Source organism: Patagioenas fasciata, chromosome 19, assembly GCF_037038585.1.
Source record: "Patagioenas fasciata isolate bPatFas1 chromosome 19, bPatFas1.hap1, whole genome shotgun sequence".
In the NCBI taxonomy this organism is placed as follows: domain Eukaryota; kingdom Metazoa; phylum Chordata; class Aves; order Columbiformes; family Columbidae; genus Patagioenas; species Patagioenas fasciata.
In genome coordinates this window covers 10,911,220-10,926,570 of record NC_092538.1, presented here as the reverse complement: position 1 = coordinate 10,926,570, position 15,351 = coordinate 10,911,220, and the positions used below count along the sequence as shown (strand labels likewise).

General features: G+C 40.9%; 1 protein-coding gene across 1 annotated transcript; it reads left to right on the top strand.

The window, feature by feature from the left end:
- Positions 1–6,026: 6,026 nt before the first annotated feature.
- RNFT1 (ring finger protein, transmembrane 1) lies at positions 6,027–14,416 on the top strand. Its single transcript, XM_065853366.2, has 9 exons — positions 6,027–6,142; positions 7,988–8,403; positions 8,729–8,805; positions 9,409–9,509; positions 10,100–10,253; positions 11,731–11,889; positions 12,745–12,810; positions 13,135–13,236; positions 13,425–14,416. Exons 1-9 carry the CDS (start codon positions 6,042–6,044, stop codon positions 13,557–13,559), a joined length of 1,311 nt encoding a protein of 436 aa, XP_065709438.1. The 5' UTR covers positions 6,027–6,041; the 3' UTR covers positions 13,560–14,416.
- The last annotated feature ends 935 nt before the right edge of the window (positions 14,417–15,351 follow it).

Sequence of the window (15,351 nt, the reverse complement as noted above, 5' to 3'; positions counted from 1 at the left end):
AATTTGGGGCATCTATTATATTTGGAGTCCTAACGGTGCTATGATGTCTAATTTAAAGGCTAATTTACCTGTATCTGTATGTACTCAACCACATGTTCCTTGTCCACAGCCCCTGCTCACACAGTTGACATCCCCATTTGGTCTTCTCTAGGAAGCTATAGTCAACATTATAACTGTGATGTTTTCAAAACCAACAAACACCCCCCCAAGCAGTGTGGCGTGATGAACCCAGCATCGAAAGCAGAAATGACAGAGTGGTAGATCAAACTTTTCAAATTGGAATGCCTGAAGTTACACATCCAGATCCTGATTTACACCCCTGAGGAAGCCTGATTTCCACTAGACACACTCAGGCCCCCCAGTTACCAGGACTTCTTGCATCACCCAAAAAAGGTTTTTTATTGCAGTACTTACTTATGGATTTCTTGCTTAACTTCAGACAACCAAGTCCTACAATTTTAACTTATAAACTGGCACTTTAGCTGCTACATTAAAAAAAATGAGTCTGTTGACTTACTGGAGCTTGAATGGCCCTCAGCAAACTTTTTATTTGTACTTTTGATCTGTGAGCAGAGATCTGGCTGAAATCGATGGACGAGACAGTCATTTTCTGCTGGAAACAGAAACTCCGCACTTGGAATCGTGCAAGCTTACACGCTTAATCGTTATAATGTCTTCCGGAAGAAGTTATATATGAGCCTAGAATTATTTCCAATATCCCTTCATCAGTGTTTTACTTTGTAAGTAGTCCTCAGTTAAGCAGTGAGTAGTCTTCCATTAATTCTCTCCATTAATGAAGAAAAGTACTGAGTGAGCTAGAATTCATTCTTACTTTAAGGTTAATTTTATCATAAACAGATGTTTTATTTGACAGTTTGAGGGATATGGGTGTGCTGTGATTTAGTTCAGAGACTATAGTTCATCTGAAGACTCAGACCATAAGATTAAATGAAATTAAATAGCCTCACCCTCATCTCCAATTGTATAAATCATAAAATCACTCTAAGGGACAGAATTGGAGATCTTTGCAGAAAGACACTAATTTTGTTTCATGACGTAAGTGCAAACATGCTGAATTTTCTCAGAACTAGCTTTAAGTACGACACTGCGAGAAAAGTGTACATTACAGCAAGATAACAAATGTGTCTTCTTAACAAACAACAGCCTTATCTCCTTTGAGCAGACACCAAGTAGGTGGCACTATCTCTTAACCATATGCTGCAGACAAAGCCTCTGGCAGGTTGAAAGTTGAACACCTCATACTATCATATATCCACTTACAATATAACTAAACCACTGAAAAATAAGCACACAGCCAACTATGACATACCTATGAAATGCACAGGGGAAAAACTCATTAGAAACATCATTAGAAAAAAGCATTAGAAACAGAGAATTTTATATATTGCCACCAAACTAAAAACAGTAAGTAAATATTAACTTCATGAAGCGCAGAACAAGTTTTATTGACCAGTGAGGTAAATATTGACTGAAGTGAAGCAAATATTTATGTGCTGACGTCAATGGGACAAATCCCATTCAACACGACAAATAAGATTTTGCCTACTGTATTTCTATGTTTGTACTCATTCTGAAAGTTCTGAAAGGAAATATCTGGAAATCTGTCTGTGGTAGCAATGCTTTTTGAAAAACAACTGTTTTTCCTTAGCAACTAAAATGGATATACATTGAGATGGCCAGAATATTACAGCCTTTCCCAGAGGTTTGACAAATCTTTTTCAGACAGAACGTGTTAACTCACTCAAGTCTGACCAGATAACAATATCCAAGGCCTCTGGTTAACTGATCTCTAAAAAGGTAAACAGAAAGTTGGTCAATTTGCAGCCACTTGTAAACCAAAACTTTTTTTACACATATAGTGGTAACCAGTGCCAGAAGATTCTTTATTTCACCATTTGTTCAGGTTACACTCAGTCAAAACTTTTTATGGCCGACGATCTCAATAATTACAAAGAAAGCAGACTTTTCTTCAGAGTCTGCCACCCTGATCAGAAAAGGGCTAAAGCAGTTATCTGGGTAATGAGGCACCAACAGGACTCACTTCAGTCAAATTGGGTTTGCTTCTGTTGACCACGCACCACAGAAGCCCTCTGCATGCCAATAAAAACCTTTCGCACCACAGAAACCCCCTGCATGCCAATAAAAACCTTTCGCACCACAGAAGCCCCCTGCATGCCAATAAAAATCTTTCCCACCCTAGAACACAAACTAATCTAAATTAATAAACCAATGTAACTTCTAAACATTTGTATTTATGAGTTATGTTAGAACATTCATTTGGGTTTTGAACCTAAAAGATATTAATATTTACCACGGAAAATAAAGAATAGTTATGGATATAACTATAAGCAAATACTACTGATTGAATATAAATTAACAAACCTATCTACCCTTCCCAGTAAATCCACTCAGGGAAAGTTTTTACATACCTTCATTATGCAACAGAACAATTCACACAAGTATTCACACCTTCAGATTAACATATTAGATTGGAAAAAAAAAAATAGTTTTGAGAAACGTCAGAGATTCTATTGAAATTCTAGCACCTTTCAGCATGCCTGTTAGAGAATACCAACGTCTTGCACAGTGGATGACCATTACAGTACATCTTCTAACCTAAATACCTTTGTAATGGTCTTACAACAGCAACTAACACACATATTCTAAAATTCTTTAACAGGTGATTTTTTTTTTTTTGAGTAAATGTATTTAACAGATCCTTCAACGTGACTACAAGAAAATATCAGTTCAGAAACCAGCTTCTCCACTTGGTTCTAATGACCATGGGAATCGCTCTTTCTTGCAGATTAAGGCAAAGGCTGAGCACCCTCCTGTGCAGGGAGCAAGAATTACAACTGCCCTTTGTGGCTCCGCTATCTCATGTCCATTCAAGGCTCTGCCTATACACAAAATCTAAGAGTCTGGGATCTAATTCACCAGTTTTAAAGCAATTATATGACACCATTGCCGTGGAACTACTCTCAGTTCAGGATGACTTAACGGAAACGAGCACACTGCTGTAAACAGCGAGCTAGTAAGACATCTAGAAACCTTGGGGAACAAGATGATGCCACTGCTTTATAAAAAATACCTGGTTCAAATTTCTTGTGAGTCTGCTTGACAAAGCTTACATGATCAGACTTCAACAGTGAAATCCAGGCTTCTCTGCCATAACTCAGAATCACAGAATGTTAGAGATTGAAAGGGACCTCGAAAGCTCATCCAGTCCAATCCCCCCGCCAGAGCAGGAACACCCAGCTGAGGTTCCACAGGAAGGTGTCCAGGCGGGTTTGAATGCCTGCAGAGAAGAAGACTCCACAATCCCCCTGGGCAGCCTGGTCCAGTGTCTGTCACCCTCACTGAGAAGAAGTTTCTTCTCAAATTGAAGTGGAACCTCTTGTGTTCCAGTTTGAACCCATTACCCCTTGTCCTACCATTGGTTGTCACCGAGAAGAGCCTGGCTCCATCCTCCTGACACTCACCCTTTATGTATCTGTAAACATTAATGAGGTCACCCCTCAGTCTCCTCTTCTCCAGCTCCAGAGCCTCAGCTCCCTCAGCCTTTCCTTATACGGGAGATGCTCCACTCCCTTCAGCATCTTTGTTGCCCTGCGCTGGACTCTCTGCAGCAGTTCCCTGTCCTTCTGGAACTGAGGGGCCACAACTGGACACAATATTCCAGGTGTGGTCTCCCCAGGGCAGAGCAGAGGGGCAGGAGAACCTCTCTGACCTACGGACCACCCCCCTTCTAATCCACCCCCGGTACCATTGGCCTTCCTGGCCACAAGGGCACAAACGTCAGGGAAGTTAAAATCCCCTATCACTTCACTCCAGTGAAGACTTTTCAAAACCAGTCTCTGTTCCTCAGTGCCTTAAATATGAGAGCACAGGAGCTGTTTTCTTGTGCTCAAAATTAAAACTGAAGTAATTGTTGTATAATTGCAGCAGCTAGTTTTTAAAAGATTGAGCATTCAAAGCCCAGGAAGCCTTCAAATTTTAAAGGTTATTTGAGCCTCTCGGCAAGACTTTCAAATCCTTCAATCAATTTAAACTAAACCCTCTTAATTTTACAGAAGTCTTCCATAATCAACCAACATTTTGTGTAGAATGAAGGCAAACAATAAAGCCTTTGAATATTCAGGACATTCTGCTATTTTACAGACTCCTGCAAGAAAACAAATTTTTATCATGTCATTAACTACAATTTCTTTCCACATCTGAGATCAGTTCCTTTAAGTTTCACTAAAGACGTATGCTGTTCATCTAATTGTAAAGGACTTGTTCCTTCCACACCTTCTGATGAAAAATAGTGACATTACAGTTAATTAGGAGGAATTCTGAAATCTTTCTTGCGTCAGTAGTTACTAAATCCAGAGGTCATTAACAGCACCATGAAAACATACCTGTTAAATAACAGCATCACTGAAGAGTTACATACCTTCTAATGAGCTGTGAATCGGAGATAAATCAGCAGGTGACCTGCATGAGCAAACATTATTGATTAACAAGCTGTCATTAATTAATTTTGTATTTCCAGTGCATATAACAATGAGAAGCAATTTGAGAACAACTTCGATTTAAAACTACATTTGTACTTCGATGCATTTTATAATCATAAAAATGAAACAGCTGAATGAGGCTTTTATATTTATACAGTTCCAAGCAATGTACAGAAGGCATGCATAATTTCCAACCACAAAGTACTATTTAAAAATAAAAGAGTTATAATTGCTTTTCCTGATTCGAGAATTAAATTAAGATTTTTCACATTGTCCTTCATAATCCAAACAGTATGTGGATGACTAACGGAGCGAAGAACAAGAGAATGAAGAATATGGCACAGCATAAGTCAAACACAATAGTTTTGTGTTATCCTTGGAAAGATGGGGACATAGCTATATAATTTTTACAGTGCTTCCAGCTGAGCATCTGATATCTGCATTGGTGCTGCTACTAAGCAGTATTGAGATAATTAGACAGAAGTACTATGCAAATTAGAAGGTCATCTTAGTTCAGAGGGCCTACAGCAACAGCAGGTTTGAGGGTTTGTTTAATACTCAGGCATTTTCTAGCCCAGGTTTCCTCCAACACACCAGCCACAGGCCAAGTGGAATAGAGAGGATAAGGCCTGAAATTTCCAGTCAAAAACTCAAGATGCAGACTCCAAACCTATCCTACAAACAGACCAAACTGCTGCAGATGCCTCCTTAACCTACCTCCAGCAGCGATGGAGATGTGTCCAGCATTTTCAGCTTCTTCCTCGAGTATAAAAGAGAAGGTTTAAGGTTAGATGGTTTGTGTTACTAAACACCCCTTAGGACTTTTAAACACTTATGTCTAAGTGTTTGTCCCTTCCCTCTCCCAGGGTTACTGACCCAACAGCGTTTCTGTATTCAAAACTTTGAATTAAAACAGTATTCCTATTTTAATTCAAAACAACACAGGAGTGTTTTTCAGAACTGCTCAGATATTAGGCACTGTTTTCCGTGTGAGCTGCATACCTAAACACTTTGAGAAAAACATCTGAGCCAAGGAAAACAGATGCCATTTCTGGATGCAAACTAATTTATTCAAGAGCACATTTTGAAAGAAAACTCTGTATCTATTTAATTTTAAGCTTCTCCTAAGAGCTAGAGCAGCATTAACTAGGGCAGCATTTTCCTCAGGTCTCCTAGGAGGCAAAGCCAATTTCCAGCCAGCAGGACTTCCCTGTGGTGAGCACAAATCGCCACTGAGAAGCAACGATACTGCAATATGTATATATACTTACATATATTTTAACATATCTATTAATTTCCTTCGTTATTATTGCCGTCGCAGATTAATTTTAATTGAGGCTTTAAATAAAAAGCAACAAGAACCGCCGCCACCCCCCGCCCCATTAGGTCCCCGGCACTGAGGTGATTTCCCCCCTCACCACCCCACACGGGACAGTCCCCGGCGGGGCGAAGGCCCCAGCCGGCCGCTCGTTGCCAGAGCAACGCCCAGCTCGGGGCCTTCCTCCTCCTCCTCCTCCCTTTATGGCTCCTCCTCTTCCTCCCCACCCACTCGGCCTCGGCAATGGAGGCGGCGAGCGGCCTGGGCAGCCCCAGCAGGGGGGGGGCGCCGGCCGCCTGATGAGGTACCGGGCGCGGGGAGGGCGGGAAAGGGGCTCCCGGCGGCCGCTCTCCTCAGAGCCCCGGGCGGGGTGTGTGTATGGGGGGGAAGGAAGCTCGGACGCGGCTCCGGGGTCGCTGCCGCCCTGCACCGGGGCTTCTGTGGAGGCCGGCGGGACCCCCGGCGCTGACCCGCCCCGAGGGGCCGGTGCGGGGAGCGGGGGAGGCCGGCGCGGCCCGGCGGGAGCGGCACAGCCGGGAAACCGCCTCCCCGGGCGCGGTGGGAGGCACAACCGGGAGAAGGGGAATGCTCGAGGAAAAAAGAGCTTTTATCCAAGATCTTATTTTATCTCATTAGCGGGAAAGAGGTTCTGGAAGCCGGCTGCTGCGCGCGGATTTCTTATGCTTTGAAATCGCGTCTAATAACTTAGTTATTTGAAAGTTCGTTCGGCAGAGGGAACCTGTCCTACTCCAACAATGAGATCACTTCTTTTTAAACACCAAAGTGTCAGTTTTTTTTCAGAAGCGGGCCCTAAAACACTAACTGAAGAGTCCTAATGAGTCCTAATGTTCTAAGAAACAGCATTCGCAGCCTGATCCTGCAGGCACACGGAGTAACACCGCTCACATAAGTTAATACTGTCTCCAGTCTATTTGCTTTACTCCTGTGCATAAAACTACAGAACACGAATTTTGGCTGAGATGTGATGTAATCTTGGGCCAACAAAAATATAGTAGTAGCAGCAGCTGCACGTCTAAGCAGCAGTGAGTTCCCCTATTCAGATATTGTTTAAATTCATGCAGTTTACTCTTCTGATCTCATCGCATCTCCATTTTAAAGGCTAAAGAATTCTAGGTTTGTGCAAATATATTAAGAACTTGTTGCAGGGCAAAAACAATTTTGCTTTAACCTTTTTGTATCCCCAGTGAAGCTGGCTGTGTATATACACTGCACTTTGGAAAAAATAATTTCAAAGAGGAATCTGTAAGACTTCGAATTATTGAAAAAGGATTATAACAGAATTCACAATATTTCAATTATATTATTTGATAGTAACAAGCATTGCGGCAAATCTGGCTTCAAAGCATTCTCCAAAATAATTCCTCTCACGTCACAACAGTCCAGAGAAATAGATTATAAACTATTTGACCAATGCAAAGACTGACAGAGAAGTGAAAAACTGTCCGGGAACACAACAGAAAAACGTCAGAGGAAAGAAATAAAAACTTATTTGGGTCCTACTGTTTGATTACAGCTTCCTGGCTGCATTTCTTTTTTCACTTAGACCATATGGTCCGGGTTCTTTTAAACACTTCTTACAAAATGGACTAAACTGGTTCTGCTCACTTACCTAGACAGGGTAATCTCATTAATCTCATAATGGCTCTCAGTTTTGAGCATGCACTGGCTTTTAACTCGACTTGTCTGAACAAATGCTCCCCGTTTCATGGATGCATGTAAATGTGCGCTTTGCTTCCTTCCTGTCATTGTTGCTCCTTCTTTGGCCTACTACTGTTACTATTTTTGTGAAATTATGCAGCACTTCCGAGATCCCTTCTGCACAAGTTAGTGTTGGGCTCCTGTTCAGGAGCTGTTGCTGTTCTGTTGCACTGAAGCAACTTTAGGTTTTGCTAAGGCAGGCGGGTTCACTGCAGGCCGGCAAATCTGCATGGGAACGAAAGGAAGTAATTTAGTTTGGCACACAGAAAGTTGCCCGACAGAGGCAGGGTGCAAACCCAGCACGCCAGCTTTCAGAACAAAGCCAGTATCTGTCCCAAAGAGGATCTTTACTTCGCCATTCTTAAACTTGATTTTTCCCCTGAACTAGTTATACTTTTCTTCCAACTGTGACTTTTTAACTGTCCCATAGGAGACACAGTAGCAAGAATCTGGACCAGGAAAAAAATCCCACCATGCAACCAAGCTACAGCCATCTCCACAACATCCAAGGGAGCGGGAACGACTCTTCCTCTTCTCAGAGCGCCCACGCAGCGAGGTTGTCAGGAGAGAGCTCGTGCCATCAGAGCGATGTTCGCATCCAGCTGAACTCTGCGGTGGGAGAAGCCAGAGAAAACGCAGGTGCCGGGCACTCCGGGGCAGGTTTCCAAAGCCACTCACATGGACAGGCCCAGGGAGAAGCAAGGGTGCTCGAGGATTCCGTTCCGGAGTTGGAGGAACACGGCGGCAGCTCCCTCTCCGAGCTCAAATACCTGCTCCGATGGCTGCACAAAAGTCTGCCGTATATCGTGATTCTGTGTGTCAAACTGATCATGCAGCATATAATTGGTACAGTATAACACAATAAGGTCTGAGAGGACAGATCCCTCCCCCCAAATAGATATACTAATAACCCTGCCTGAAATATAATTCAATTTATTTTTAGCTTTATTTTTATTTGCTTTATTAATCAGAGAGAGAGATTTTCTAAACCACATTTCAGTGGCTTCTGTTTCCTTTGCTGGTGTATGTACAATGTGCTTAATTTTTCTGCCTTGATAGTCCGAGCTATTAATTGTAATTACAAAGACATATTAGAAGTGGCGGGTTTTTTTAACCCAGTTTGGTAAATATTTTATTTTCTTGTGTATAACTGACCCTTTTTTCCTAATAGGCATTTCTGTTGGAATTGGGCTGCTAACAACTTATATGTATGCAAACAAAAGCATAGTAAATCAGGTTTTTCTAAGAGTAAGTATCACCCAAAGCAACAAAATTCTGTAAGTTAACCAAGACCTTTATTCATCAACTTTTGAAAGAAATATGAACAGAAATAGTTTTACTTACCTAATAATATTAGGTGTCAAGGTATCAAGAGGGAAGTCTGTACAGCGTAGAGCTGCTCAGATAAGGTTTGGAAAATTCAAAAAGGTGTTTTTCCTCCTCTGATTTTGAATATTGAAATAGCTTCAAGTGATAAAAGCTTTTTTGAAGTTATGGAAGAACTTCTGCATTATATTTGTATAATCCAGTAGCAGTTGGCAATTTCAACTGCTGCTGTCTCTGTTCTTTCCCAAAGGAAAAACTGTTGTTTCTTCAGAGTGGGGTGGGTTTTGGTTGTGTTTTTAGGAAAAAACCCTTGATACACATAGAAACTGTTATATTGAAAACATTAAATTTACAGCTTTACCTTTCCATTGAATTCTCGTATTTTATTTGACCTAAAACCACCAAGATAAAATCTTCTAGTGGTAAACCTCTGCTCAGGTGCAACAGACTTAGTGCTTTGGAGATATATTTAAGGCACTGACACTGAGATAAAGACTATATTATATCTTTATGGTTATCTTGCAGGAGCGGTGCTCCAAGCTGCAGTGTGCTTGGTTACTCCTATACCTGACTGGATCATCTCTCCTCCTCTATTACACCTTTCATTCTCAGTCACTGTATTACAGGTAAGTAGAGGAAAATCCCTACTCGCATCATAAATTACAACGAATTAAATATTAACTGGGAACGCTTTACGTGGGTAGCTGCTGGTTTTCTTTAGTTGTGGCCCTGGTTTCCCTTTCATTTTCATTTCTCCTCTTGTGCCAAACTGAACAGGTGAGATGAGGCCTCATACTCAAGTTAACGTTACTCCTGTACCGTGGGGAGCGGAGCTGGGTTGGATTCCTGGCTTTGACCCTGCCACCTTGCCTTGGGAACACCGACTGTGGCATTCTGGGGCTCTGGACATTATGTCACCAGTTTATTATTTTCTGTAGCTTCAGTCTTGGCTGTGGATCAGTCAAAGGTGGTATTTCAAGGTGACTCTAGAGGATGGGGCTCGTAGTGAAGATACAGGAGAGAGGGTTCCAAAATGCAAAGCTTGTCAGGGATCATAGAAATGATCAATTTACCATAAAGAGTTCATTTTCTCAGCAAATATTCTTCCTCTGTATAAACCAGGTTTCCTTTTCTAATGAAACCTGCCACGATAATCTCTAGTTATGCTTTCCTCTAAATAGGGTGCTCCACTAACTTCTAATACTTCTTTTGGTAGCTTAATCTTCTTAAATCCTACTGTGGATTTTATGAACTTCTGGGAGGTACTTTGGATTGTGGGAGTCACAGACTTTATTCTGAAATTCCTCTTCATGGGCTTCAAGTGCTTGATTCTCTTGGTGCCTGCTTTTATGATGTCCTTTAAATCCAAGGTAAGGAAACAAGCTATACTTTTGCTTCCGTATAAAGCACATTTTATGGTAAAATTAGCTCATTATTAAATTCTACCCAGAGAAAATTATTTTTCCTTAAAGGTCTGTATATGATCCACCACTACACTGTGGGTGACTAAACCCTGTGGATTTCATGTTCTCACCTGCTGGGTGCCAAGGAAGGCTTACAGTCTGATCTGAAACAATTGCTTGTATTATGTCATCGGATAAATGGGTTTATTTCTGTCTCTAAGGGGGAGAATGAAGAAACCTTTCATTTGCTGCAACATAAGAATGTATATACAGGCAGTTCGCATGGAGCAGCTGATGCATGGTGAATTTTTTTATGTGCTCGACAGTAACTGACATGGGAGGATTTTAAGACTGTGCAGGCAAACAGCTGTATTTTCTGTCTTCAAAAATAATTCTGGATTTTCTTTTTGTTAATAAGCAATATTTTTACCAGATCAATGAATCTGATTCGTAGATTGAGTCTTCAAAACAGTGAAGTTTAATAATGTTCACAGAATCACAGAATGTCAGGGATTGGAAGCGACCTTGGAAAGCTCATCCAGTGCAATCCCCCCGCCGGAGCAGGAACACCCAGATGAGGTGACACAGGAAGGTTACACAGAGCCTTCTGGCGTGTCAGCCGCTCCTCCCAGCTTGGTGTCATCAGCAAACTTGCTGACAGTCACTCTATTCCCTCGTCCAAATCATTGATGAATATATTGAATAATACAGGCCCCAGTACTGACCTTGAGGCACTGCACTAGATACAGGCCTCAACTGGACTCTGCCCCATTGACCACAAATTGACCACAAATTTTGATAGAAGACTACATTGGTTGGTTGGTTATCTATTTTTATCTGCTTCCCGAGGCGAGACATGCAAAACACAATTACATTTTATGTCAAGATAGCAAATCCTAGTACTGTTTAAAACAACAACAACAACAAACATGTAGTTTGTACCTGAAAACATTTGAACAGGATATATTGGTAGGTTTTATCTTTTCAGGAAAATAATTTGTAATTTATGTTTCATAAAAAAAGAATGGGGCTTACTCGTATTTTATTTCCTGAATGCAGGACACAACTCTGCTTATGACAAGCTTATGTGCACAACCAAATTTGTCTTACTTTCTTTTTTCATGTAACTTCTATTTTCTTTTGTAATGCTTATGAAATTAAGTCTGATATCATTGTTAAGTAAGCAAGCATCTGACAAAGCCATCCTGTTTTAGCCTAATAATTTGATTTTCTGCAGTACAGCAATCAGTTGTGTTACTGTTATTGGTACAGTTGCGGTGCGACTCATCATCTGGTCTTCACTCTTCTTCAGGCTCTGTATTTAGTTGTTTCAAGGTACCATGAGAGGAAATTACACAAAAACTAACAATGCAACTTTAACCTATATTTAAAAAAATCCTTTGTGTTTTTAATCTTGAGCGATTCCTTTGCATGTCTTGCTTAGGGCTACTGGTACATGCTGTTAGAAGAACTCTGCCAGTATTACCGTATGTTTGTCCCCATACCAGTTTGGTTCCGTTTTCTTATTGGCTATGGGGAGCCGGACAGCGGGCAAACATCAACCCTTGGGATATTGCTGGGCCTTCTCTACCTCATCCTAAAAGTACGTAAGCTTTACATTCTCCTCTTCAACTATTTTGCAGTAATTATCACTGGAGGGCTGGAGGCACATAAACACATTTCTGAATGTCTGCCTCTGTTTGAACTGGCTTGCAAGTCACTGCTTCGGTTGTCCCACCCCTTGTCCTACCATTGGTTGTCACCAAGAAGAGCCTGGCTCCATCCTCCTGACACTCACCCTTTATGTATCTGTAAACATTAATGAGATCACCCCTCAGTCTCCTCTTCTCCAGCTCCAGAGCCTCAGCTCCCTCAGCCTTTCCTCACACGGGAGATGCTCCACTGCCTTCAGCATCTTTGTTGCCCTGCGCTGGACTCTCTGCAGCAGTTCCCTGTCCTTCTGGAACTGAGGGGCCACAACTGGACACAATATTCCAGATGTGGTCTCCCCAGGGCAGAGTAGAGGGGCAGGAGAACCTCTCTGACCTACTGACCACCCCCCTTCCAATACATCTCAGGATATCACACTCAGTACACGTTCAGCTTTGAACATGAAAAATACTTTCTAGTTATAAGGTACCTTAATTACAAGTCTAAAGACTATTGCATATGTTGTAAAAATGCTGGTATATTTGCACTCAAGTACTTAATTTCATAACCTCAACACTATTTTAAAGAACAGACACACTGGGAAAAAAACTTCAGGCTAAGTTCTTAGTTTGGTTACATTTTAAGCAACTAAAATAGGGTCAGTCTGAACTACAGCTTGGCTTATGTTCCTGCCAACATCAACCTAGCAGTGAGACTTCTAGTGCTGGAATCTGCACAAAAGCTTGGAAGCTTTTCAGTTTACAGAGAAAAATACTAAGCATAACGTAGATTTTCTTTCCCGTTTCAGCTTTTGAGTTTTTTTGGACAACTGGGGAACTTCAGGCAGGTCTTACGGATATTTTGTACACGACCAGTAAGTACTGAATTTTCTTAATACGAAACAATAAGCCCAATTTACATGAAAATACTTTTTTTTAAATACCTCATTCCTCTATTACTTTCTATTGTTCTAGCAACAGACAACTGCATTTTTAAAGTAAATCCTGCATACTTCTCCCATCTCACTGTCTGAATTCCTTGACTACGCAATTATCTGTCATGTGAACAACACCAAAAAAAACTTGACATATCAGCCCTTATTCCCAATTCCTTTCCATCCTAGAATTCTTGTGTTTTGTTTTGGCTTCCCCAATGCCCCCCAGAAACTAATATCTGCCAAAAATATCTTGTTTTCCAGAACTATGGGGTGCCAGCCAGCAAGAGACAGTGTTCTGAGTCGGATGATATTTGTTCAATCTGCCAAGCTGAATTTCAGAAGCCTGTTCTGCTTCTCTGTCAGGTAATACACATCATCAGAACTATTTTTTGCAGACTTCTGAATAATTTAAAGACCCGATAAACAAAACTACATGAAGTTAGACTAGAGAGTGCGTGTCTCTGATTACTTTTAGAGTTCAGGCTATGCAAAAAACCGTCTTATAAATGGAAGAGCTTAAAAGCTCTAAGTTCTCATTCTTTTCATTACAGCACACATTTTGTGAAGAATGCATCTCTTTATGGTTTAATAGAGAAAAAACGTGTCCACTCTGCAGAACTGTTATTTCAGACCATGTTAACAAGTGGAAGGATGGAGCTACATCTATGCATCTACAGATTTTCTAAAGCGTGTCAAACAACTTGGTTTACAGTTTGTTTGTCCAAGCTAAGGTTTTTCAGTTTACTGCAGATTAAACTGTAGGTGGCACAAGGAATGAGTTTCTAAATTCTAGATATCAAGCTTCTATGAAATGTTCGGTATTTAAAACAGTGCGGAAAATGTTGACCTTCTTAAGCACAGAAACGTAAGTTTTCAGAATGAATGCAGAAAAGCCAGCATTGCTTCTCTTGTTGATTCCTGTAGGAAATAACCCAGTCCTTGCAAAATGCTGCGTTACTTCTTGCAGCAGCTTCTTAATTCAATATTTTGTTTAAAACTTTAACAGAGTTCCAGACTGTACTAAGTCTAAGTTGTATTTATCCTTCTAACATGACTCAACCCAAAAGGTCAACCTACCAATTTTATTAAGATTATAAGCAAATTTTATACTCTGGGCTACAGTGAGAACTAGAGCTACTTGTCACACTTGGCATTGAAGTTTCTTTAATGCTGGCCCAATGGATGGGAGAAATTAGCTTCTTATTCATGTGTCTGTAATAGCAACTATTTCTCACTGTACCTGGAGACAAGCCACAGGAATAAGACGTTTCCCCTTCAGGTTCTTGTAGACTCCTAATGGATCTTTGGCTTAATACATAAACCAACCACTGATGTTAGTTTTTTACTAAGCATTTTATAAAGTTGGTATTTTTAAACCAAATCTTTAATACTATATTTTTGTCATAGCAGGAACCAGATTTTCTTACAGGGGAGAATCTATTTTATACTATATTTGCAATTTGTAGTATGCATAAAAATCAGAGAGAATAAATGCATTTCAATCTATTTGTTTGGTGCATGTTGAATAAAGAAACAAGATTCATTATTGTTTCAGTATTAACTTATATGAAAACACCTGACAACAGCTCACTGCTAGGTATACTTTTCCTGTTGAATGATAATCTCTGAAAAACAAAAATCCTCCAAATGTTCCCACTTATTCATGACTAGTCTTTAAGCTAATTATAGAGCTAACTTACCTACAAATCGCACCTTTTTTTCCTCATCTTTTTTTTATCTTGCTATTCAGATAAGGCTGAAAAAACCCACTCAAATTATTCTGTTGCAGCAAAGTTAACTGGAGTTGCCATTAACGTCAGCTTTTCTGAACTGAGTACCTTTAGGAAACTTCTAAATTAGGGAAAAAGCAGAATTAAAAAGTTAAGCACTTACTTGAATGACATAGCAATCACACAGGCAGGGTGACTGAGTGCTACACGTTGCAGCTGACACGGCCACATTTATAGGGCTGAGAGCACCTGACAGGAGAGTGCCCTTAAAGGTACAGCTGAGTGTAACACTGGGAGAATTTACGGTTCTGAATCAAAATCTAAAGAGAGGGGAGATTAAAGCTAAGAGGCATCACTTCATGTTCAACCTAGGTTTATGCTCTAGCATGCTGTGCATTTGCTAATTGTATTTTTGTTTGAAGTTTACTGTAAACTGCGGCAAATGTGCCCTATGATTGTTCCGCCATGGTATCTGAGGGACTGCGGAAAAAGCCTCCAGCTTAAAGAAATCAGGCAAAAGCTCCTAAGTCTGTAATTGGGACCTTATGGGAGTAGAAGAGACTGGTTCTCACGGAAGCCTCTCCCAGCAGGTGAGGTACTTAGTTGGGAGAATGTGCAGCTGAATGGTGTTAGAGCAGTCCGGAGCGTGGCAGGGAAGAATCAGAGCTTGGCCAGAGCCCCAGCTTGTGCCTGTACCTCTGCTGCAGTCAGAACAAGCTGAAAAAAACAGTGAGTAACTTACATCCGT